Here is a 26,775-nt window from a genome sequence, read left to right as displayed (position 1 = left end):
ACGCCCCACGGCGTTGCGATCGCATCAGCACTCGGCTCCGCCGAGAGGAGACGTACCGGTTTCGACCTCGGGTATCTAGCGACCGATCGAAACGCCGACGTTGATTTATGTGTACGAGACGAGATTCGAACGCTACGCCCTTGCTCGTTAAGCTCGAGCGGTCAGACGCATCCCGCGCTGGCTATTTAGGCATCGATCGGTCAGAAACTTTTACGAAAGAGCGAATACACGGCGGCGCGGCTCGTTCGGAGACCCCAAACCGGGTTAACGAAACGCGGCTACATCGCGCTTTGATAGTCCGAATTGCAAACGAAGCGAGACCTCGTGCAAGCGACCTGGTCGGCCCCTCGCGCGTTCCCCGCTCGGGATTAAACTCGAATCTACTTTGCTCGGCACTCCCAGCCCCGCCGAAACGCAATGAATACTCCATTTCCGGTAAATATTCCCTCACCGCTTCCATGAACGGATTACGCACTATTCGCAGACGCGAGTTTGCGGGCCTGATTAGCCTTGATTCTCTCGGCGTAGGATATGAAATGGTTCGGAGTCCCTTGTCGTGGCTTATTTAATCGATTAGATAAGACTCCATAAGGATCTTGATGATCCAAGATCATTAACGAAAAAGGTACAAAATATCACACAAATAAGATGACATTTTACATTTCCATTTGCCGATCATGGTCAGAATTGCGCAGAAGTAAAGTCATCGAGAGAATAGAATAACCCAGGCGCACATTGCGCCACACCCGTGCCCTTCTCACAATACTAGCAATTCCGTCGTAGAAATTCCGATCTGTATAAATGTATACCTTTGCTTACTGTTGCAGACGGGCAGTTATGCGAGCTATGCAGTCATGAGTCAAACGTCCTTGAATACGAGACCCGTGAGACGGACGAAGCTGTTTCCCGCACGAACGATGGCGAGCACGCTGCTGGTGTTGCAGATGTTGCTGGTGTTGGCGGCTCCATTGTTGGACGCACGACCGGAATCGCCGATAAGTCCGGTAGGTAGTGTCATCGGCTCGGGATCGGGCGTGTCATCGTCTTCATCTTCGTCCTCGTCTGGTGGCTCATCTTCATCGTCGGTGATCGACGTGGTATCCGATGGCGGCACCGGTTCTGGCGGAAACGGGGTGGGTAGCAACGGTAACGGCTTGATCGGTAGCGGTAATGTTGTCGGCAATGGCGGTGGCGTAAACAGCGGTGGCGGCCACTCCGGTCTCGGGGCTGGCAGCAACAACGGCTATGGCCGCTGCGAAGAGATCACGATCCCCATGTGCCGCGGTATCGGCTACAATCTCACCGCTATGCCAAACGAGCTGAATCACGACACGCAGGACGAGGCTGGCTTGGAGGTGCACCAGTTCTGGCCTCTAGTAGAGATCAAGTGCTCACCCGACCTCAAGTTCTTCCTGTGCTCGATGTACACGCCAATCTGCCTGCCAGAGTACACGAAGCCACTGCCGGCGTGCCGCAGCGTGTGCGAGCGGGCACGCGCCGGTTGCGCACCCTTGATGCAACAGTATGGCTTCTCGTGGCCAGAGCGAATGGCGTGCGAGCGGCTACCAAATCATGGGGAAGATCCAGAAAACTTATGCATGGAACAAGACAATCGTACTAGCACCGCGGGTGCCGGAAGCGGCGGGTCAAATGGTGGTGCTGTGAGTAGCGGCGCCCCCGCGCCGCCAGGTCCTCCGGCGCGGCCCACGAGGCCCAGCAAGACGTCACAGCCGGCTCGTTGTAAGCCGGGGAAGAACCAAAAAAACTGCCAGCACCCCCCAGGGGAGAGGACGAGGGATTGCGCGTGCAGATGCAGGGCGCCCCTCGTGCCTCTGGGGGCGGCGGGCGCGGTGATGCCAGGGCCGATCGGCGGCGTCAGCGGCAGCATCATCGGGAGCGGCAGCAGCGGGGTCAGCGCGGGGGCTGGTCTGGCAAGCATGGGCGTAAATGGAGTAATACCAGCGCCGGCGCCACCATCGATGGTGGGCATCGGGGGCCGAAGCATCATCCAGGAGATCGTGGGAGTGCCGGACTGTGCCCTACCGTGCCGCGGCGCGTTCCTCACCAACGAAGAGCGCGAATTCGCGGCCGTCTGGCTGGCACTGTGGAGCGGCCTGTGCGCCGCCAGCACGCTCGTGACCGTCATCACGTTTCTGATCGACACCCAACGTTTCAAGTATCCTGAGCGTCCGATCGTCTTCCTGTCGGCGTGTTACTTTGTCGTGTCAGTGGGCTACCTGTCGCGCAGCATCTTCGGCCATGAAGAGATCGCTTGCGATGGTCCGGCACTCAAATCGGGTGCTCAGGGCCCGGGCGCTTGTGTCACCGTTTTCCTCATGATCTACTTCTTCGGCATGGCATCCTCCGTGTGGTGGGTGATCCTGACGTTTACTTGGTTCCTCGCGGCGGGCCTGAAATGGGGCAACGAGGCAATAGCGTCATATTCGCAGTACTTCCACCTGGTGGCGTGGTTGGCGCCGACTATACAGACGGTCTGGGCATACGTCGCAGGCGGCGTGGCCGGCGATCCGGTGGCTGGTGTGTGCACGGTCGCTCCTGAAGGTGTGCGCAACTTCATCCTGGCGCCTCTCTTCGTCTATCTCTTGCTCGGCACCAGCTTCTTGCTCGCTGGTTTCGTCAGCCTCTTCCGGATCCGTTCGGTGATCAAACGACAGCCCGGAGCCAAGGCTGACAAACTCGAGAAGTTTATGATTCGGATCGGCGTGTTCAGCGTCCTCTACACACTACCGGCCGGTGTGGTGTTGGCTTGTCACATCTACGAGTCGTCCCTGCGGGACGAGTGGCTAGGTTCGCTGGCGTGTCCCTGTCGGCCACGCGCGAGGCCGCTCTACTCTGTTCTGATGCTGAAGTACTTCATGGCACTCGCGGTCGGCATCACCTCGGGAGTCTGGATCTGGAGCGGCAAGACGGTTGATTCCTGGAAGAGACTGTGGAGGCGTCTGTTTGGCGGTGATCACCCGGGCGGTCACATGGGCGCTGGCGCCGGCATGATCGCTGGCGTGACCGGTGTCGGCGTCGGCATCGGTGGCGTCGGCATCAAGGGCGTCGTGGGACGCGGAGTCGCGGTGCCATACCCGTCAGCACCAGGTCCCGGTAGTGCTCTACTACCTCCTGGCAGCGTTGCGAGCGCCTCTCAACATCATCTGCACCATCATGTACTCAAGCAACCGCCACTCTCGCACGTATGACGTCACCAGTCGGCGGGAGGCGACATGAACACCGCTGGGTGCGGCGAGCAGCAGCCACAGCAGCAGGAGCGACCTTCCGCCCTCAGCAACTATGGGCCCATCTAGCCCTTCGCCTCGGCCTCGCGCAGGCACAACGCGACGCCGCATGCGACGCCGCACACAGCGCCGCACACGCCACACTCGGCGGCGACCATCTACTCCAGGAGGTCGCTCGCGTCCACGACTGGGCCGTTGACACCGGCTCATGGAATCGCGCCCTCCTACACGCAGGCGACCGAGGTATGAGAGAGTGTCGGTGAGTCGCGCACGTGGCGAATGGACGTCGCCGGCGGCCCACCGACGTCATCAGACGCCTCCTTCGCGCGATGGACGGCGAGCGGCCGCGGTGCTTCTCGATTACCGGATATACGTATTAGTTTGTACGCGTCTTCTACCGCGATATCGAGGGATCTTCCCTCTAGCCCGATTTATCAGCGATTCATTTGAGTGTAGTCGTCAGGAAGATCAAGGGTTCCACCGTCTTCCGTGAAGAAATTCGCTAACGAATAAAGGACGATCAGTGTAGCAAAGAAACAGCTAGACGTCATCAGCAACCAGGGAGGGTCACTCGAGTGTCGCGGCATAGTGAGATTGTGATTTAGCGAAAAGACTTGGTGAGCGCGCGCTCAAGGACGTCCATGAGACGCGCGCGAAAGCAGTGGACCGATGTCGATAGATTTCTCTGTCCTTATTCGTATCTGTCTGTCTATCTATCTATCTCTCTAATCTTTCTTACATTCTCGTGAAGCGGCGCCCTGCGTGGGGCCCGCTACCGTGTCCGTCTAACGTATATCGTCTCGTCTATTTATCTATCTAATCTAGCGGTAAAGCAAGCCAGAAGTCGAGGGTGTGTACGCAGTGCGAGACGCCCACGCGGCAGCCTGCCTGTCTCTCCCAGTCCTCCGCGAGAGGGTGAAAACTGCCACGCGCTCCTCGACGTTTCTGGTGCGCTGGGGTCCTGGGCCTCCTCAACGATCCCTCCTCTACCACTGCCACCCCTCGCGATCATGCGATCGCGTGGCTCCGAAAGTAGCACCGGGAGAGGCGGGCTACCGCTGTCGGTGGCGAACACGGTGAAGAGCAGCGAGTGTACAGGAACAAACGCTGGAGTGACGAAGTGATGGACTATACTGTAAATATCGTTCTTAGGTGTTAGTCAATGCGTTGTATATAAGTAAAATAGTCGCCGGACGCGTTGCGTAGGGTGTCGCAAAGACGATCACGCTCGTGGTGAGTGCCACTTGTTCGTGTTCCCCTCGCGCGAACGATCGGCAATTATGATTGCATTGGAGAAGGCACGATGTCGGGCGATACATTTCCTCGAGACATAATGTTTGCAATCGATTTGTTAATATTTATTGTAATCATTCAGTATATTTCTTTGTTTTGTTTAATTAGAGTTTATTAATCGTCTAATTGCGTTAAATCTTTCAATTAAAAGTTGAAAAATCGTCTGTTTGATTTCTGTTTATCGAAGTTTAAGAGAAATGGAAAAATTTATAAAAATGGAAAAATAGTGGAAATATTGTCTCGTTATTTATAATTCCTAAACATATTTCTCATCAAATTACAGAGATATATTCTTTCAATTTAATGCTAATGTAGTTTCTAATGAACATTCGATCTAAATCGATTAATTTCTGACAGATTTTGCTCCCGCAGCTGCCGCAATAATGGGACGATCGAGCGTCATTACTGCCACGAGCGGACGATTGTCACGGAATTTGCTCCGGCGCGTTCGCAGGACGCGCGGCACGTATATAACAAGTACACATATAGATGCGCGAAGGTCACAGTATAATTTAACACACATCGGTGTACCAGGTCGATCCTTTTTATACTGTAGACAAGGCAGCGGCGTACTCTTGTCGCGAGACACCGGATCACACTTGATGTAAAGAACCAACGATAACGACAAAAAAACATATGCGACGCTCTTTATTTTTATCGTACCTCGTGTAACGATCAGCTCCTTCGCGCACGTGCCTCGAAGGATCACGAGACGCGATAGCGAGGAACGTGAAGAGGGTGATCCCACCCCTCGCCGGGCGCGAAGGAGCGAGGAGGGAAATCTACATGCACCCCGGTAGGGAAATTATGCACGCGCGCGTACGGTAAGTCTTATGTAAATCCCGATGATCTAGAAGTAGTCCCGAACGGCGAGATTACGCGCAAGATGTAATGGAAGCAAGCAACCCTTAAGTACGTATCACACGTGCCAGTCACCTAGCGGTATCCAGAAATCCTCCAATATCGGAAAGCGCGACCGTAGAGGAAGAGAGAAAGAGGAAAGAAGAGAGCATAGAACTGAGATTGGAGAACTTCCGGCTGCATCTCGCAGTAGAACCGCGATCGGGATTTGGTGACAATCTTGGATCGCTGCCCGATCGCATTTCGCTACGAGGTGCAAGCAGAAGGATTGAAACACGAAAACTGCCTCGTCCGATTTAATTGCGTCGTTGTCTTAGATCGGAGACCCTTGCCAAAACGGCACGTACGTAACGCGTAACGTCGTAAAGTAGCAAGAGCGAAGACGTCTTTTGCAGTTAGTGTTCACATATCACGCCAATACATAACTTACGAGAGTGGAGAGAGTGAATCGGTGCGATGCAATGCGTTCGCGGGCAAGCGGGGGTAGAGAGCGAGAGAAAAGAGGAATGCGAATGCCTGTAGAGAAGAGAAAGAGTGGAAGATAGAGAAATACAGGGAAAAAAGGAGAATTCTCTCTTACTTTCCCGCGCGAGCGACACGCCGTGGATGTTGCGGATGTAAAGAAAGCCAATGAGAGGGGGAGTCTTTATAGATATTTGTAAGCCACTTTTGTCACACTAATTGTCAATAAAACTGGGAATACTGTATATGTATAACGAGTGTGTTTCGAGAGCACGTGTTTTCGGCGAGTTTCCGCCGCCCCGTTCGTCATCCTCGTGAGGCCAAAGCGCAGAAACGCGCGCGGTATCGGAGCCGCTCTCTCTTTTCCATTGGTTTCTTTCTCTGGTTCAGTTTTATTGTTTGTCTCCTTCCTTCGTTCTCATCCGTGCGTTTCCCGCGTCCGTGCATTTACGTTCTGGTACGCGCAACGAGTTTCACGCGCGCCGCGGTCGTCCCCGACCGCTTTGTACAATTTTTACGTTGCCATAGTAACCGTAGATGTAATTGACCGCCGTCGGTCAGTCGGCAAAAAGTATGAATATGGAAAACAATATATATATATGTGTATATATATATGCACACGTCCCGCGTGTATATACATACGCGAATATCCAAAAATGTATACGATTTTTAATACACTTTATTATTATTTAATTTCCCTGCGTCAAGTTGTTCTTTTCCATCCCTCTCTCGACGACGACGACGACGGTTCTTCCTCTTCCCATCCCCGTCGACGTCGTTCGTCTTTCTTACCCCAATTCCTTCTCGAACGCAACGCCGAAGGGCGTGGTGTACCGACGTCCTGCATTTCACGGGTGAAGTTCTTGCAGAAAACGATTTACATTAACTTATAAACTGCATAACTTATTTGTTTCACGGGTAATCATAATTACTAATAACTTTCCTTGTTTCTTCCAAGTACTATTTTTAGTTATTCATTTATTTTTAATTGTTTATAGGCTTTAATTATTTTTTCATATGAAAATTCTTTGTACAAATTGATTTGTAATTAGAGAGATGAAACTTCTTCATTTGTCGTTGCATTAAATATATAGCGTAAACGTAACATGATTTGCATTAATGAGGAGGGAACAAGTCGGATTCCTCTGTTCAATTTGCAAAGTTACCGGCGCCACGACAAAGTTTCGTATTCGCCGAACAACTCGAGCGATAAGAAGGCGACGACCGCATCGGGCACACCGCCAGCCGAGTCTGAGGGGCGAACCATCCCCGTAACGTGAGTCACTATGTAATGGGGCTGAAGAGGAAAAAGACGGGCCAGTAGAAGGGGTGTGGTTCGAATTTATGGTTCGCACCGCGAGTTACGCGTTTGCAGTCTGGCCTACTCGAGCTAACAGATAAGGATCTTCCTCTCTCGAACTCGCTTCGTGGCTGTTGTTGAACCATCGAGTTACACTGCAGTAATTGAATTGTCATAGCATCACCAAGACGAAAGCGCGACGGCGTTGCAACACCTGTTGTCACAACATCACAAATGGACATTCGTTGCGCCTCGAAATTAGCATTCATTAATGCCGACTCCCGCTGTTTATGTAAAATTATTAAACTAATTACAATTATTATTCAGGAATAAAGCTCCGGGGAGTTTGCGGCAGATCGAATCGTTAGTCCATTCACGAGAATATTCACGATGCACTGTATTACTGTTTTACTTGAATTTGAAGGGAATCTGTAGTCGATTATAATGAAATTACAGCATTTAATATTAATTTAATATTAACATTCTTAATTGATTTAAGAAACTTCCAAGTCGACTCAAGTTAGTTTGCAGATCAAAGAAAGACGAAATTAAACATTAACACAAGATAAATTCTTGCGACGAAATAAGATACTCTCGAGAAAATGAGAACGTTTTGATAGAAAATTCAAGCAGTAAAATTGGTACGGAAGCAATTCTCCATTCTAAAGTGAAACGAATGGGAAAGGAGTTTACTTTGAAATACTCGTCCTTCCTTGGATGATCGATATGTTCGATAGCTCGGCTCTCAGGCAATAATTAATTTCAATTGCGACTTTGCGAGTCGCGGGAAGAACGTTTATCGCGCCTCGTTTATTGAAATAAACGCGCGCCGTTGTAATCTCAGATCGGCCGGACGCGAATTATTGTTTCTCGAGAAAGAAAGACGTCGCATAATAGCGCTATATCGACTCCGCGGGGTCATAAAATCAAGGTTTCATTGGCAGTATTCGATATCGGCCGGCCATAGCATTTGCATTCGTACATTCATTATGCGCGCGCGTCGTGTGTACAGGGTGTCCCGAAACTATTGTGGCACGTTTTGCTCGATGATTCTTCTTCAATCTCTTAACAGCAAAAACTAGAAACATTAATTAATTTAAAAGTGCAAAGTATTAGAAAATAGGGAAGACAAATTTACGATGAAATATTACTTTTAAAAAATATATCCTATATTAATATATTATATAATAAATATTAATAATTATATTAAAAATATGTTTTATAACGTTCCACCATATTCTCATTACAAAACAACGAACTCCACAGAATCCTACTGAGGCGACTCTCGAGCACCCTATATACTGCTTCAGAGCACACACAGGCAACCCTTGTCTCGGCCGCAAAGGTTGCGCGGCCAGCGTGATAAGCACCGCGGTTCGATTTGTTTTTCCCCGAGAAATCAATCTCCTCGGATCGCGTAATGCTATGTGGGGAGTAATGATACAACTGGAGTGTGCAATACGATGGTCTGGGAAATCGAACTGGCGATGACTGCTTGGCAAACGTCATTTCAATTATAACTTTTTCGTCTATAAAATGTTGTATTTCCGACATTCCTGTTTTAGCTTGATTAAAAATTTCTATTCAAATAATTTCTGATATTGCAAGAATAGTTTGCTCGTCTTTGTTTCAATTTCGGATTAAATGTGTTCATCATTTCGCTGCGATCAATCGATTCAACGATCGATTGGAAATCACCGAGAGCATCGCGCTGTATTCGCTCGATTCCTTCGCTTCGTAAAACGTAGATTACGTCCGATATTCGGTCTTCGGTGAAAAAGCTCTTCAAATTAGATCAGCCGTACATTAATCTCCGCACTGCAGTCGCGAGAAAGGAGATTGGCAGCCGTTGATCCCTCATGATTAATTCATTCTGGAAGCGATTAAACGCAGGACAGTCCCTGTCTGTTCTTGAACACACGCCGGCGACCAGCTCCGCTTCGTGTATTACCATAAGGTCGCCTTATGGTAATTAATTAAGTAATTATTTCCATTTAGCTCGTGCGACGAAGAACCGTATTACTAGAATAAACGGAAGCGTTAGAGAAAAAATCGAAGAAATGCGTTCGAGAAAGCCTGGTAAGTAAAATTCTATTATTTATTCATTTTATTAATGATATGGTTTTATAAATATATTAATTAATATAATAATTATTAATATAATAACATATAATATATAATTAATATAATAATTATTAATATAATAACATATAATATATAATTAATATATAGATTTTACTATACCGCACACAGTATAATTTTTTATGCAAATTCTTAATTTATAAACAAAGTGTAATGAATATTATCAAATTGATTATTAGAAGTAGGTCAGGATTTCGTAATTATTATTTATTATAATGGAACGAATATGTAGCGACAAATATATATGATATTTAATCTCGAATTTTAACTTGAACAAAGCCAAATGAATTCGACCGAATTATTTCAGCAATATTCCAAAATAATCATTAAAATAAAAACAGAAATTAAAGGGAACACAAGCAATTAAAGGGAAAATTCGGAAATGATTTTTCGAGCACTTTTCCTATATGGACACACGTTGGTCCGTACAATAATATAACAAAATGTAATTTCCGCCTATCGGATCGTTAGAGCATCCGGATAGCGTCCAAGTCAGACAACGTCGCGACGTTAACGCCAACAAAGAAGCCTCGTTGTTTCCGCCCTGAAATAATATCGGCCTGTCCGCGGAGTCTCGGCGCGTTAAAACAATATTTTCACAAGGGCGTCTGTCCGTCGCGTCGTAACCCAGAATCCAGGGCTTACGATACCGGTGTTTTTCGACCGACCAGCTAGTCGATCATCTCTGAACCTTGGAACCTCGGCGCGTTCTCCGCGTCTTGAGTCGACATCTTGTCGCGGATCGATCTGGAGGCAACGCACCACATCTCGCGTATTCTTGAATTTTAAGCTGTTTTTCAAAAATTAAAATTTATGCTGCATCAGACGCGGCGTCTATCATTTTTTAATCTCAAGTTTATTTGGAGATTTTTTGGGGAGAGCGGGAGGATAATTTCTACCGTGTCCGAGACGGAAAGTATCAGATATTTCCCCGACGATGAAGGTAAATAAAAAAAATAAAAATAAAAGTATTGCATATTAGCATATGCATGTCGTACGTGGGACGTTTCGTCGCGTGCTGCAATACTCGCGCGCGGTCACTCGACTGAGGGTGGCGACAGTTGAACACTGTTACCTCTTTCGTGCCCAGATATGCATCTCGCTTAAGCATGCTAATTTTTTCTTGCCTCATGGGCGCGTGCACTCCTCTTCGATGACGCATAGCGAAACAGCGTCGCTAATGATCACACGATCGCAAGTGCAATTACGAAGCGTGATCGCGTACGAAGGAAAGTCATGCTGGAAATTTGTCATGCTGATTCTGCTTCGTATACGTTTCAATCTGAAGCTTTCGCGAGACTCGCGGAGAAACAGCGAAAAAAAATTGCACGTTTACATGCACTTTTTATCGCTTGAGACTTCCCCGCGAGGCTTCTGCTTCCTTGCCGGAAGCTCGTAAAGGGGAACAAAAGAGTGAATCAGAAGGAAAAATGAATAGCGTAAAAATGGGAAAGAGGAGGGTATCTGAAAATAAAACGCGCGCGAGCGGCGTCACGCTTGTTAAAATCCGCTCGGCGCGGCCGGTGAGAACGTAAAATATATTATTCACGTGCCGTCGCGCGTGTCTTACGAGGCAAGGGCCATGCCGCGCGCGGCCGCGAGCATTATCGGGATGAATTTACGGCGCCGTTCGGCGATCTGCACTTCGCGCGCGCGCGAGGAGCATAACGAACCTGTAGTGCAGCGTGTGCACGCTGCACTCGCGCAGTAGTTACGGCGCCCACACACGGCGGGTACGATTTTAGCAGCGGGCAATGTCTCGCCATGGTATGGCGTGCGACTGCCTTTTTTCCAAATAAATCTGAAAGCTGACGGTATTGTGCGCGCGGGGGTTCACCCTCGCCATTTTACCGAGCTTTCGGCTCGGCTAATTACGGAACAGCGAACGCGTCAAAGCGCACGCCACCGCGTTCGAGTAATGGTGGCATGGTAGGTGGAAAGAAAAAGAGAGAAAGAGAGAATGATTGAAACAATCCCTCGCGAGCAGCCTTCGATCGAAAGATTGCGGCATCCTGCCTTCAAGGTTCTCGAAGGCGCGGTACCGGTTACAGGTAATTACTTGTTCGATTACACAACTTCTCTTTCCGGGCGTTTGATTTGCTAATTAATTGCTTTGGATGTTTCTCGATTTTTCATTGATAATTAATGTCGTTCAGTCGCGAGTATCTCGTTGCGCGATAATACGGTATCGCGACGATAATGTATATTTGTTTGTGCATTTCCCACGCGACATGGAAATTTGTTAACTCGATAACGGCGATTCGCGTGGCGTGCTTTGTATGTTCATTTCGTTAATCATCGCGAAATTGATGACGGATACGGTGCGCTTCGCCGCGACGAACGGCGTGCATGTGTATTACATTTCGATGCTTTTTGAATATTTATGGCACGTTGCGCGAGGCACGTTTGATATTCAATTCATCCCGTCGATGTTCGCAACCTCATTTCACGTGCGATTGTTTTGTACTCTCCTCCCCTCATCCTGCGAGTAACGCATCGTTCTATTACGATTGTGACGTCTCTGAAAAGGGAGGCTCGAGGGGGTTGTCCGGTATGCGAGCGCACGTGTTCGGAGCAGCGCTTTCCTCCGAATCCGCGCCGCCGCCGGCGCACGCGGAAGGAGCCTCGCATCCGGTTCCGTTCGCCCACAAAGCATTCATGGAACTGTTCTAGGAGTCTGCCAGACATCCTATTCGGCGATTCCTGTCTTGCTTCCTTCGACAAATACGTGTTTAATTATAATGCTAATAATTATAATAATAATTAGAATAATAATGTCTAATTAAAGAACGAGAGTAATGTATGTGCAAGAATTGATGCGAAAGGAAATGAAGCGTGGCGAGAAGCACATTCGCACGTCCTACGCACGGCGTTTCGTTACGCGCGAATGAGCGCAAAATGAGTGCGAAGTAAGGATCATAAATAACTAGATATTACTACATAATAACACAATAATTACATGATAATTTTAAAATATGTGTAAAAAATCAGATTGTACTGCCGCAGTTTATTTTTCTTGTGACCCCTCCCCCATTCAATTCCCCATTCGATCCTGCGATCCAACCGATCCAGCGACTCACGTTCGAAAGCCAACCGGGATTAATCCAAGTCCTTGGAACGCGTATTAGAACATGTAGAAATGCAAGATGGTAACACGATACCCGGGTTGTCAGCCCGGACAGGAAACGAGGGACAAGGAATGTCCATGGGAGGAAGAACGGAGGGCGGATGAGCAGGGAGTGATCAACAACGAGCGGTGTAACTCGCTCCGCGAGTGCAACACGGTGCAGCAAGGCCGGAATTCGCTTGTCAATATGTTCGTCGCGTAAATTGCGAAGGAGCTTTCACCGGCGTTGACGCGCCTCCGCAACATCCCATCGTTACGATCGTAACGATAACGATAACGTTATCGTTACGATCCCCCGGACCGTTATCATCTCGGCGACGCGCGGAACGGCTGGCCGAATCGAATGGCGCGTTTCGAATTAGCAACGAGAGTGTCGCGCAATCGGCGCGCGATGATTGCTTTCGATTTGATCCGATTTCGTGCCGGTCGGCAAGGATGACGACTGTGACGCGCGGAGGTACGGCACGACGCACGAGCGGAAAGTTGCATTTGCACGCTCCATAAACGATTAATACGCTCTCTCGTCACGTCCCACGTGTCGGGTGACGTTGCAGCGCATTCCCCGCGTGCGAGATCGACCACTCTTTTCGCAACGGAGAGGTCCTTACCCTCGACCGATGTCGACTTGAACACCGAAGCGAAGTGTTTCCATGCGAACGTTACCACGGTGCTCGTTCTCGAGGACCGTGGTTTGCGATTAAATGATGTTGTTATATCAAGTTTGTAATATAAATACTACTTGAAATAACTATGCGAATGTCGAGAGAACGAGAGAGAGATTGTTACAACATTATCCTTCCCTGGTTCTCTCTAGTATTATTAATATTATTAATAATTAAAATTACCTATCTAACATATTAAACCAAAAATTGTTTTATTTTAACAATTATGTTTATAAAATATTTTAATCGAGAAGAAAATTGTTTCAATTGTCAGATTATCAATAAACAGAAATATGCCACTAGTATTCTAAAAGAAAACTATTTCACGATAATAGCAAATATAAATTAACAATGCGCAGCGTATAAAAAGAATGGATACTCTGGAGACATCAAGCACGTAACATCGTACCTGTGTGCTCTAGAATCAGGATCGCAAATAATCTCTCTCATGGAAAAAAATAGACTGTATGAGAAATATTTTTGTTTTATTTATCGTAGTAGCATCGTTAATAACAAACTCGCAATATTCTCGTGGAACGCAGACCTCGCGCGCAAATCCAAGATCAATCCTCGAAGCAGCCCCCGTCGAAACGAGGATGCAGAGGATCGGTCGAGGGGGGAATTGCGGCGCGCCATTAACATCAATTGTGGTTTCATCAATTTTCATCCGCGCGGCTTTTGGGCCTCGCTAACGGGCGGCAAAGGTGTCACGCCGTGACACTCTGCGAAGCGACGATTTTCGGTCAATCGCTTGTTGACAGCTGCGCTCTATAACGTATCAAGGACAATTGCGACCGCTTAGCGAGCGGACGCGAGGTACAGGCAATAATTAATCGGCAGCTTCGTGCGGTTCAGAATGTCTCGCAACGCCATGATGGGCTGCTGAATTAAAAGGGCGCACTGTAGATCGCGCGTTGATTCTCTGTAGATTTTCTCTTCAATCGCGCTCGCAAACGTGTAAAATCGAGCATTCATTATCGCCGGCTAATCTAATTAGCTGGCAATAGCATAATCTAATTAGTATAATACATACACCGGTCATACATATGCCGGCATCAATTAACTCCTGCCGATCGATATTAATTTATTAACGGCGCGTGACAGTGTCTCCGCGGTAGCGTATTGCGAAAACGGACAACTTGTCCGCTCGCTACACGGATGGTACGTGTCCGAGTAACACGAAAAGTGTCGATGAGTAATTCCTCCCGCGAGCAATGTTAACTTGAACACCAATTAACGCGCCATGCCTCGTAAAAGTTTCGAGATACTGCTTCGAGCCGGTCGCATCGCGATATTCCAGGTAGTTCTCGCGACAATAAACTACTCTCTTGCAGCGGTCCTTCCTCCTTTCCCTCCAAAGTGTATCTTTCGCACGTTAATCCGCGGCGTCAAAGACGACGGTAATTGCGTCTCCTGCGCAATATGCGCTACTTACGTATCTCTTAATTAATTCGTGCCGCGACCCGGCCGGGAATTATTTCCGCATCGGCGAACGCGCGGTCCTCTCGCCGCCACCCCCCGCGGCTGCCACTTCGTCCTTCCCGTCCTGCGCGTTCTCCCTGTGCGCCCTTGCGCCATCCTCGCTCTCACCCCGTGCTAATAGTAGCGAGCAACGGCTCGGAGTTTAAACGGAACTCGCCGCCGAAGGTGGCTTATCTAATAGTCGCCGACGCGGCGTCCATAAATCAGGCAATATCGGACACGTACAGTATTATTAATTAACTCCGCCACGCGGCTGACAAACGCATCCCAGTATGGAAATAAAAGTATCGCCAATTATCTCGCGCGTATGTTATTCATTTATTTCGAATATTATTCAATTTTATATTACATTCTTTATATATTGCGAGATTCTTTATAATTTCCGAGAATAAAGCATGAATTTTTTTCCAAAAAAGGACACTAAATGTAACACTTGGCACAAGGCGGCTCGCTGTGAGGATGAGGCTGGCCGGAGCGATTGTACACGAGAAGCAACGGGAAATGAAATATATATCGATTCTGCAAATGGCCGCGATGCATGCCAGCGCGAACAATCCGCTGTTCAATGTATCGGTGACACATGGAGCATGTGTCCGAAACGCCGTCGCGATGATTTATTCGAGCGACCTGTCTCTGCGCCGAACGTCGAACGGTGTATCGCGTTTCCCCGTTTTCGGAATACTTGATGCGCGTGAGCTGTGTATTACATCGAGCGAAATGGCAAAATTTATTACATGACGCGACGTTAACTTTTTAATGGGGGCTTTTAGAAGGATGAGTTAAGGATATCAAGTTAAAACGTTGGGCAATATATTATAACGCGCGTTGTAATATATAACTCAACGTTTTGGATAATATCGTAAATATGTTACAATAAATGATGTCGAGCTGAAACGCCATGCGTTACCCATGTTGAAGATGCCCTTCTTGAAAATAAAGCAAGAATTTTCAAAGAAGAAGATTACAACTTATATTATTATAATATTATTATAACAATTGCTAATATCACAAGGCATGGCAACCAATTGTATTCGATGTGATCGCATTTAATTAATTAGCATTTCATGGATCGCATCTATTTCCTCCGCGCTGCTCCCGAGGAGGAGCATTCGCCGCGTCGCGCGATCAACGGATTTACACGAGAGCCGAAGAAAAACGCTTCGTCACGTTCGGACGAGGGAAAAAACTGCGAGCGATTCTCACGTTTAAAACGATGGCACGCTAACAGCATCTCGGCACAATGCACGGTGCACCTCTTTCGTGATGCCGCGTTAATTTTATCCCGTTATGCCCGATGGAGCGAGCGACACGTGGCGATATAAGTGTCCTTTGAGACTAATGAAGTGCGACGTGCATAACACGATGTCTCCTGCATCCGGATATACACAGTGTCCACTCTGTTCAATATAATGCCATTCCTCCTCGCGCAGGCGCGAGGTGTACGTGCGTAACTTTATTTTATTTCGCATACCCAAACGTCAAAGCATCGTCGATATTTCTACGTTCCAAGGGAACTGTCGACGATCACGCAATTCGATCTCGACTTTGTTGAATACATATTGCATGCGCATGGACGGCAAATATACGCACGCTTTGCGTATATCATGTCTATCCGTATCTCCGATCCCGGTATCTTCTCCTCGAATCTTTCCATCCACGTAGACAGCCTCCAGAGAAAGAAGTATCACGTGCTCCGAACAAACATCTCGCCAAATATGTACCACTTCCAGATGTAGCGACAGTACATTCGATAGCTCCGCGACAGGCTTCCGGTTCCGCGTCCTTGGGGATGATCCTGTGCAACCTCTAGCGCCACTTCAGTTACTCGCGGATCGGCTGCCGCTTCCGGCGGAGTCCTGCCTGACGATGTTCACCCTCATGGGCAGGATAGCCCCATGGGCGATTCCGTAGTGCTCGTACACGTCCTTGCCGTAGGTCAGGGTCACCTTCTCAGCTCGCCGATCGGGTCGACTGTTAATCGGTGAGGGTGGTGCACCGCTGCCGTTCGCCGCGAGATCCTGAAGAGCGCTGAAGCTCTGCATTACCAAGTGAGAGGTGGCCGACACGTTGATCTGCGTGGTCGCGCGCGATGATGTCGGCGAGCCTTCCGCTCGAGCAGGCAAAATGTTGTTTAAGAGCTGAGGACTCGCCTCGGCCATGTCGCTCGTTATCGGCGCCGCGGCTGCTCGCTCAGCTCGAGCAGCCGATCTCGCGGAGACACGCGGAGTGGATGACGCCACGACGCCGGAATTGTCCGCTCGCAGTGGCGTCGGGCGCGGCGACGCGACCACTCTTGCCCGCGATGGATCCTCCACTTCCGGTGCACGCAGCATCGTCGCGGATTGGGCCCGCCTCGCTGACTCCGCTCGATTCTCGGGCGCGTCCGGAAACGGCGCCGTGTGAGCGCGATTCTTCCGCGTCGGGATCTGCGGGCTCATCGGCGCCGCTCGACTACTTACGGGACTGCTTCTGGCTTCCAGTGCGCCTGATGGGATCTTCGGTGGCGACGGTTTCATCGAGAAGACGGCGGAAGACGACGGCGATGTCGGAAGTGACGATTCATCTTGAACAGAATCGACGTTCGCTTTCGCGGGATCCTTGACGTTTCGGCCGTTGGCGACGGACACGTTGGGAGACTGCAGAGTGCTGGTGACTGATTTCGTCGGCGACGACACATCGGGCGTTACGTTCGTCGAAAGGCCGCGATTTTCCACGGTGGCGAGGCTCGGGTCTCCATTGGGGAAGCTGGCGAAACGCGCGATCGTTTCCCGCTCCTCGGCCACCTGGGGAGCGAAGGGTATCTTCCTCTCGACGGGCTTGGCGGAGGCGGAAGTCCGCCCTCTCGACGCGGCGCGACTCGACGAGGCTCTACGTCTGTTCTTCCTAACGTCGTTTGGCACCGCGGCGCTCGGACGCCGCTCCGGAAAGTGCCTGCCCCTCATCGAAATCGGCTCTGCATCCTCGCTCTCGTTCTCCTCGTCCTCGAAGAATTCCGAGTCCTCGCATATGTCTGACTCGTCGCCTTCGTTCTCCTCGACGATCGCGCTCGCCTGTATCCACTCCCGGATGCGGTCCTTCTTCTTCGACCGGTCTACCGTCGTCTCGATGCCGTACGTCGTGAGAGTGTGCAGCAGTTGGTTCTTCTCCTCCAGAGAGCTGTGGAAGCTGTACATGGACGGGCAGAGCTCGTCCCGTTCGTCGGCGCCGCCTGCGAACGCAAGGGAACGCAAGTTTACAATAAGCGTCTCGCTAGTCGATCGACATCGCGGCGCCGGGCCTACTCACCGTTCAGAGCCTTCTCGGCCCCGAGTTTCGCCAACCATCTGTCCTCCAAGTATTTATTTACCTCCAACACGCTGGCCGGCCGCTTCTCAGCCTTCGGGTCCAATAGCCTCTTGAACATTCTTTAAGAAAATTATACATTCGTTAAAAGAGTTGGAAGAAAATCGTGCAGAGCGCAAAACATGCCATTGCTTTCTCGTAGTAGAAACTCGCTTCGAAAAATTCTTTCATTACTACTCGCGACAGTCATCAAAATTCTTGGCCAGGAATTAAGATGCTCCGGTGATTGTTAAAAGCATAAATAATCGCGAACGTGAGTGAATGAAAATGAACGCGGTCACTCGCGTTGAATCATACGCGTTTAGAATGCACGCCGATACGGCGCCTGATCCGTGTTCTTCAAGTAGCAAGGGAGGGGACCCACCTCTGCGCCCGCGAGCTGATCAGCTGAAATAATTTCGGTTTCTTGGCGATGTTGAGTGTCGCGTTGTGCCAGTTTTGATATCTCGTGTAGCGCGGGTCGTCCAACGCCGCTTTCTGCCATGGCAGGCATCCGGTCAGGCAGACAAATAGGACAATGCCGAATTGCCAGACGTCGTGTGACATGCGAGCTCTGAAAGCCGTCCGTCCGTCGCATTAGAATGTTATACCTTGGCCGAGCTGCACATCATTCATGAGAGTGTGCTCGGGCTTGACACCCGACCAAAATCCCGTTTGTGCTCAGAGGGTCGGACCAAATTTTAGAAGCGTCAGGAGAGACGGATGAAGCAAAATCGAGTATCCATCTTTTCCCATAGAAACCGTTTTCCCATGAATTCATAAAAGGAAATACTAAGGCGACAATGTTTGGTTAATTTTAAGACTACCTGAGTCTATTTGGACCTAGATGTAAACCTGACCTGACTTGACTATTCAACACTTGACAACGTGTATAATTTGTTTATGTTAAGACAATAACGCGTCCAAACAGTACAAAATAAAAAAATAAATATTATTTTTTAAAATAATTTTTGGATTATTTCATTGTCACTAAAATAAAACTAATCTTAGAGATAAAAAAAATTAACCATCACAATGATAAACACTTATTATATTAATTTCAAATAATTAAATAATAAATTAATTTCAAATTGTACAAGTAAAACAAGTAAAACTATAGTGCGAAGTAATTCGAGCATTGTACAGACTTTGTAACTTTCAGTATTCCAAATATTAAGTAAAACCTATTTTTGAAGTAACATATTTACATTCTCGGCTACACCGCAAGAAAAGCAAGATTTTCCGCGCTTACTCGATTCCGCTCCACGTTCGACCCTCGACCTTTCCCCTCCTCTCTCACAAACGAAATCTCCAATAATTTAATCTTCTTTTCCATTTGGCGCCCGTAGACGTCGCGTAACGTCAACGGGGAGGGTAGAACAAGCGCACATAATTGTAATGGTCAATCACAGCATATATATAATTACTTGTACGTCTCGTCAGTGTCGATCTGCAGTACCTCGGGGGGCGAGTACGGCAGCCACTCGTTGTGCCTTCGCACCACGGTGTTTACCCGCCTGGTCTCGCCAAAGTCGCACAACTTGATGCGCGAGAAGTCGCTGCGGAACACGAGGATGTTGTCCAGCTTGATGTCGCGGTGCACCAGCTCGCGACTGTGTATGTGTTGCACCGCGGCGGCGAGCTGCCTGGCCACCCTCTTCGCGTGCAACTCGCCCAGCCCGGTCTCCGTCACGTTCGACGTGAGATCGCCTGAAAATCGATGCCATCGCGCTTGTGTACATATACCGCATATTCCGCTCTTTGTGATGGCGATCGCTTTCCGGGAAACCGTATCGCGTCTTGGAATAATTGCTGAATAATTTCAAGCCCGTCGCTCGGTTCCGTGCTCATCGAGAGCCACGCGATTCCGACTTGCTCGGTTCGAAGTGTAATTCCGAGAAAGTAGATACTTTCGAAACAATTCGAGTTTTCGAGCATCCTACTGTCTGATTATAGATTTGCAAATGAGACACTTGTAGACTTGACAATTAGGAGAACGAAAAGATTCCCGTGAAGATTAATTTGGCTGATTTTCTTTACGAGCTTCTGACACTTCTCGACTGTGACAATTAAAGTTTCGGATTCTCCGAGATTTAAGATCTCTCTTGCGCTTTCTCTCTTGACACGCATTTTAATTATCCATATTAATTATAAATATTAATTAACAAGCGAACGCGCACTCGCTCGCGCGCGCGCTGTGGGGATTCTCTTACCGAGCGGAGCGTACTCCTGACTGAAAACGTAGAAGCCAGCAGTTTCGAATGCCACATCGTACGTAGTTATGATGTTCCTGTGAGCCGACAGGTGCAGCCCGTAATGGAACTCCCGAAAGAAGTCCGAGATACCGGTGTACGCTTTCGGCAACGCCTTCAGCACCATCTCGGTCTGCGTGCTGCGATGCTCAGTCAGCAGGATCTTGCCGAACCATCCCTCGCCGACGATCTGCAGGATGTCGAACTCGTCTATCAGATTCACCTGCGCCAGAAAGCAGTTAGTCGCCGACGCGTTGCCGTGCATGGCGACGAACGATGGAGCAACGAACGTTCGCGGATGACGCTTCGAGAGGAAACGGGCGAGCTTCCGGGGTAACTCGAGAATTAACTGATTAAACGCAGACGCTTTCCAGGACGAAGGACACCAATTGCAGCTGCGAAGAAGGGCAAGAACTCGCTGGGAACTCGCGAGCGACAACGCGACCTGACGCGCTACTCGCCGCACGCTGAGCGACGCGACGTTCCGCTCGACGCCGATCTCTACGCAACGCGTCTATTTTTATCCCGACGCATGCTACGAAACGCACGTTTCGATCCCAATGCGAGCTCGACACGCTGCGACTCAGGCAATTTCCCCTTAACACGGTTTCAGAGTACTGGATATGTGTCTTGTTGAAACGTGAATGCCACTAATTTCTGATTAGACGGACAAGACGAAAATCGCGAGTTACTGCGCAGAAAGTCACATTCTGTCGTCATGTTCGATATGCTCGAAATTTATGTCAATCAAATTAACAAATACTGATCTCTGTGATATCTGTGATGCATAAATAAAACATTGCGAAGTTTAGAGCTACGCTGGCGTCGCGATCTGTGCTGACCGCGTGCCAAATTAATACCAAACAAACCAACGAATGCAAATTAACAGAATAATAAGAATTTATAAGTATACAAAATTTATAATAATGTCAAAGAAAAAAATAAAATGTATAAAAAATTATTACGAATAAACCGAGAACAATCTGATTTTTCTGAGACGTTACTATTAGCTTGCCTGACTTGAAGAACGTAATCATAGGGAAACCGGATGAGTCCGAATCAACCTACGATACGAGGTGACAAAGCGATCCATCGGGGGCGACGGTGGCGAGTCACGGTCGCAGACGTTGCCGCCGTCGTCCTCGTCAAAGATCTTCCGTTGGGGAAACGTTGGTGCAATGCCAGGCAGGAGAATGGCCGTTGGTCGCGCGAGCGTAATGAAACGCTGCACGCTCGCGAGTCCTATTTCGAGATCTCAATGTCTCGGAAAAGCCCCGGCGCTGCTTGGGAAGATTTCGGGGAAACGTCATGCCACACAAAGGCAAATCCAATCGCGACAGCTTTCCGACTCGAGGGTGGTCCGAGAAAGGACGGCAGCGGCGGACAGGGTGAGGGTGTTACCTTCTCGAGTTCGAACTCCCGTATCCTGTGAATGGAGCCCCCGATCGCCTTCTTCATCCCGCTCATCCTGATAATCCGTCGCCTTTTATCGGCGCTTCGTATCGCGGAATATATGTTTCACGGCTCGACGCGAATCGATTGCGACTGCCGGATCCGCAGCATCCCGCCGCTCATCAATGGCACCATGTGTCACCGGTCATCGCTCCATCCTGAGAGATCTTTATTATCTTCCGCTGCTCGAAACACGCTCCCCTTGGCTCTGCAAAACGTTTAAATCCCGTATCAGATTATGCATCGGAGATTGAGACTGCGAGATTGGGATTTAACCGATCGAAATGCAGCAGACGACGTTTTCCCTCGTCGAGTCCCAATCTCCAAATCGCAATTTAAATCTCTGATGCGTATGCTGATGCAGGCTCGATCGATTCGATCGTAAGGGGATCAAACTCGTTTCCGGAACACGCCGGCTAATCGAGAATGATGATAAAATGATCGTGCGAGTCGCATGACAACATTCGCGGTCTACAAATCGTACAATATTCTTACACCGTGTACATACAATAGTTGCGCAAGGTGAGGGAATGCACGCGCCGTATACATATTATTTGGCAGATCGCGGTGTCGTCGATAGATGCGAAAGACGGACGAGATGCTTCTAGCAATTGGAAAGCGGACTTATTTGTGCGAGCCGGTGACGCAAAGACCGCGGTTGCAACATCCGCGAATAACGAAGCAATTAAGCGATATAATCAATTTCCACTTTCCCGCGATTCCTCGAGCGACAGAAATAAGCGTACACGTGCCTCTTCCTGTGTAGGCACGTATCGTAAATGATTTACTGCAAGAATTGCACTGCGTGCGAAATGTATCATTGATTATTGTCATTATTATTTCTGATCTTCGTAAGCAACGGCGCGGTCCAATTTCTTCCATCCAGTCCCTTCGATTCCGCGAACGCGAATCTTATTATGAGGCTGCCACGCAAGGGTCACTGCCCTTCGTAGGAAGTCATGCAAAGACTCCACCCGGTCAATAGCTGCTTTTCATCTGAATCAGGACTTACGTTGATAAAACCCGTGAGATCGGTCTCCCGTCGTTATTTATGTAAGTAGAACACAATCCACCCTTTGCGAACTCGCACGCGGCGATCCACGCAGATTCACGGATCGCGTGCCGCCTCGTGTACTTTGCGAGAGTGTCGTGAGAGTGCCCGTCCGAGTCGCGCACTCAAGTGGTCAAGCGCGACGCACCAGGGAGCACAGTGAACGCACCACCAAGACCGCTATTTCCGTGCGGAGGCATTCACGCACTCGCGGATGAGACCGTCTCAAATGATCGCGCACAGACACTCGCGCGGATCCGGGGAATCCGCGTGAGAACGGACCGCGAGGTGAGAACGATCGCTTCCTCGTCGTGGAACACGCGAGCGGCCACGCACCGCGAGTGATTCCGCAACTGGTCTACCGCGCTCCCTCGGTGCACTGTCGTTCGGCTGTCTGCAGTATTTATAAAACGCGAACCGGAAAGCGCGGCTGCGACCAGCTCCTCTCTCGTCTTGGCGTCTTGCCGGTGTTCTGCCCGCGCGCCTACCGTCCCCGCTTCCTAAGGGCGTGCGCCATGTTCTTCAGGCCAGTGAGAATAATCCATAACTTGTGTTTTTAATTCGATCTTTACTCATGCGAGATATACATGTATGCAGATTCGTATTTCCTGCACTTTATTTGCGACGCCGCGGCGTTTCATAATTTTTACGGGGCTTTGTACATAAAACTAAATTGCGCGATAAATTTTATTCTACGCGGCGTTTGTGCGCGCGAGATTGTTACGCCGTTCACGCAGAGCTTTCGTTATATCGTCGACGTATTTATTTTACATCACGGATACGCGGCGCGAATTTACAAGCAGCCAATAAAATTAAGCGAGTCCTCATCCTCCGAAATGCAGCGCGCTGCGTAATTCGAAAATCAACACGGATGGATATGCGACATTCATTGAATCTGGTTAATGTCGCTTCGTGGAACTTCATGAAACACGGCGACGCGTCGAGGGTCGCGGGAGGGGTAGGGTAGGTATTCCTTGGACGGTTTTCAATAAACAGCTCAGCGATATAAAATGCTAATTGGATCGGGGTATACGTTTTCGCGAGACCCCGTCAGTGCGAATCACTTTTATTTTTATGATTAACCGTAAGATTGTTTCACTAGTTACAATTTTGGATGTAAGTCACGTGTATCACTAGATATTACGATTATAAATGCAAGTGTTTTGAGATTTTTACAAAAAGTCGAACTCTCCATTTACATTTGTACATTTTGATCGCATAGAATGGAGCAAAAAATACATTTTTTCTTTTTTTATTCACGATTTCAGTCACGATCATGCCACACAAAGGCAAATCCAATCGCGACAGCTTTCCGACTCGAGGGTGGTCCGAGAAAGGACGGCGGCGGCGGACAGGGTGAGGGTGTTACCTTCTCGAGTTCGAACTCCCGTATCCTGTGAATGGAGCCCCCGATCGCCTTCTTCATCCCGCTCATCCTGATAATCCGTCGCCTTTTATCGGCGCCTATATATATAGGCCGGTTTAATATTACAAAAAGTATTTATGTCTAGTTTACAACAATAATAATAATAAATCACAACTTTATTAGTAACGCGTTTCTATCGTACTGGATACCATCGACATCACACGGGAATATAACGAACATGCTAAGCGCAGTTGACCGACCGAGAACGCCATTAGAGAGAACAAGAAAGAAAAGGGGAAAGAGAAACAGAGAAAGCGAGAGAGAGAGAGAGAAAACGAGGCGCAGAAGAGAAAGAAAGAGGGAGATTTTTAGCAGTATCTATTTTCTACATGTCCTATTATGAACACATAGGGTACATAGCCGATATTTGAAACGTTTGGAAAGTTTCTGCTACGTTGCAAACAAGAGGAAACTTGATTGCGATCCGAATGTGATATGGAAGAGTGATGTAATATTGAAACGGGAGTCGCACTCAAAAAATTGCTTTTATAAAAACATGTATACTGTAGCACAGAGAATCTCTTTCGCTTTTTCTCTTTTTTTATAAAATATGTACTATTTACATATAATCTCAGGAATCTTTGTATTTGTTTTAAAAAAATTAAACGTGTTGAAAGCATGGTTTTTTAACGTCATAAAAAAATTGATTGTGCACTTTTCAAGATGCATATTCTCTTTTATGTATATCGATTTACATAAACATTCAGTGCACGTTTCAGTTTTTAAAAACATTTTTGAAAATCTTTCAGTTTTGTTTTCTATATTACATATAGGATTTAATAAATTTATAGAAATCATAAAAAGATTTACAAGAAATTATTTATTACATCAGCTTTACTTCTCGGGTTGCTCGATTGAACCGAAAATTCCCTAATTGCTCGGAGAATTCCACTAATTGTTATCAAGAGAATATGTAAGAAAAGGGAGAAGATAAGCGTACTCTCTCTTATTTTAGTTATGCTTATTTGATGCTGAAATGTTTTTAAATAACAGGAAATTATGCACCAATTGGTAGCATTGACTTTTGCATTGAACAGCCGTCGGTATAGTCGTTTTAACAGTACTATATATTTGCTAAGGGGACGGATGCTGGAGTGGCTGCTGAACTTTGACCTGAAAGCGCCATACATCCTTTTACACAAAAATGTCTCAATATTTATCAATAAAATACGCATGTTACATTGTGCACTGTCGATGCATTTATTGTTAGCTGCTATTGATATTTTCCATGCAGTTACCTCTCGTTACTTATTTAAAGAATATTCTCTGTTTATTTGTTCTGATATCATTTTCTGATTTACGCAATATGTAGTAATATTGAATTCACTCCGCAAGCCTGCATAAAAACAATGAGAAATTTTGCACGCATTTAACAGTAAAATTCTCTCTTACAAACTTGCCTGCACGTTAACAGTAATGCTTTCGCTGCAATTCCTGTGACATATATTCATAAAAGTTACATTGTATTATATTATACTTTATAAAAGCACAATTTTGTATATTTACATATATATTGAAAAACAGAGCGAATAAAGGGCGTACATACGGTAGAACCGCAAATGTCAACGTGTGCTTGATGTAATTCGCTTGCGTTATAATTATTATTATATTTATTCACATTTTATTGCATTTAATTAAATGAATATAATCGCACAAATGTAATTAAATACGAAAGCTATAAAAATATTCATCATCGGGGCTGCATTTAATATTATAAAATATTATGAAATAATTAGGATAATTAAAAATTATAAACTAATAAGTAATTATATATCATTATTTTAATGATAAACAAAAATCTATTTTCCAATTTTGTCTTTTTTCTTTCAAAAATTCTCATTTTAATTGTTCCAAATCTAAAAATATCGTAAATTGCGCCAGATATTGAAAACGTGCAATATTCCTAAGCAATTTTTTGTCTGCTGGCATGCGCCATGGCTTCGAGACTCGCTCGCCCCGCGGGAGATTCATAATTCGCGCCACGACGCCGCGCGCATCGCCGCGAGGTAGCGGCAGCGTCGCGCGGGCCGGCTGGCGCGCGTAGCGCGTCCCGACTGCACCGAATGCTCACCGTAGCTTTCTCGTGTGTCACCGTGTCGTGAGCGTACGTGCGCCCGTCCTCTCCACGGCACTCGCGGCGTTCGCCCTTAATCGTGGAAAAGGGAACTGGGATCCGGTGACCGGGCGTGGATCGCGCGGGACCGCGCGGCGTGAACGGTGCGTGTGCGTTTCCGGGAGCAGTTTTGCGCGACCGAGGGTGCGGGGAATAACGGAAAACGGGAAAACGGTCAACGGCGACGTAGAGGTAACGCGCTCTCCCTGGCGCGAGGCGCTCGCGCGCTCTGTGTGTATGTGTACGTGCGCGCGTGCTGCCGTACGTGTGAACACGAGGAAGCGAGACAAGCGGCGGCGAATTGAGGAAGCGAGAAGGAGGGAGGGAGCGAGAGGAGTGAAAGAGAACGAGAGCGGGTGAGAGGAGAGGAGACAGTGGAGACAGTGAGAAGTGTGTCGCGCGCGCGGCGCACCGTCGTCATCGTCGACGAGGAAGGTGTCCCGGAAATCGCCCTCTGCTCGCGCGAGTGTCCATAGAAACAAATAGACAGAAAGAAAGAGAGAAAGACTGATGGGCGAGGTAGCCCGATAGAAGACGAGGAAGAGAGCAAGAGAAGGTGAGACGGAGAAAAAGAAAGGAATAGAAC

At 48.1% G+C, this 26,775-nt stretch overlaps 2 protein-coding genes across 4 annotated transcripts in view; one reads left to right on the top strand and one right to left on the bottom strand.

Moving 5' to 3' along the window:
* The window catches only part of LOC105277753 (frizzled-2), a 75,932-nt gene extending 69,378 nt beyond the window's left edge, over window positions 1-6,554 (top strand). For all 3 annotated transcript variants that reach the window (XM_011336351.3, XM_011336353.3, XM_011336352.2), the window contains one exon: window positions 828-6,554. In XM_011336351.3, the coding sequence (XP_011334653.1) occupies window positions 855-3,209 (2,355 nt within the window). In that variant the 5' untranslated portion in view covers window positions 828-854 and the 3' untranslated portion in view covers window positions 3,210-6,554. The remainder of the gene's footprint in view (window positions 1-827) is intronic.
* Window positions 6,555-13,560: 7,006 nt separating this feature from the next.
* On the bottom strand, window positions 13,561-23,029 carry LOC105277754 (serine/threonine-protein kinase par-1). The gene is made up of 7 exons (XM_011336354.2): window positions 22,612-23,029; window positions 21,549-21,807; window positions 20,109-20,370; window positions 19,323-19,605; window positions 18,281-18,469; window positions 17,860-17,978; window positions 13,561-17,782 (listed from the first exon to the last, which is right to left on the bottom strand). The coding sequence occupies exons 2-7, from the start codon at window positions 21,612-21,614 to the stop codon at window positions 16,392-16,394; spliced, it is 2,310 nt and encodes a 769-aa protein (XP_011334656.1). The 5' UTR covers window positions 21,615-21,807; window positions 22,612-23,029; the 3' UTR covers window positions 13,561-16,391.
* Window positions 23,030-26,775: the final 3,746 nt, after the last annotated feature.

Source organism: Ooceraea biroi, chromosome 12 (genome assembly GCF_003672135.1).
Source record: "Ooceraea biroi isolate clonal line C1 chromosome 12, Obir_v5.4, whole genome shotgun sequence".
Taxonomy (NCBI): domain Eukaryota; kingdom Metazoa; phylum Arthropoda; class Insecta; order Hymenoptera; family Formicidae; genus Ooceraea; species Ooceraea biroi.
Note: the sequence above shows the minus strand (reverse complement) of the source record. Positions and strands in the feature narration are given on the sequence as shown.

Coding starts and splice junctions, on each gene's coding strand:
- LOC105277754 (XM_011336354.2), bottom strand. CDS start 21,614: ATGAGCGGGATGAAGAAGGCGATCGGGGGCTCCATTCACAGGATACGG. Junction 17,979..18,280: donor ATCAGCTCGCGGGCGCAGAG/GTGGGTCCCCTC, acceptor ATTTTCTTAAAG/AATGTTCAAGAGGCTATTGG. Junction 17,783..17,859: donor GGCCGAGAAGGCTCTGAACG/GTGAGTAGGCCC, acceptor TTGCGTTCGCAG/GCGGCGCCGACGAACGGGAC.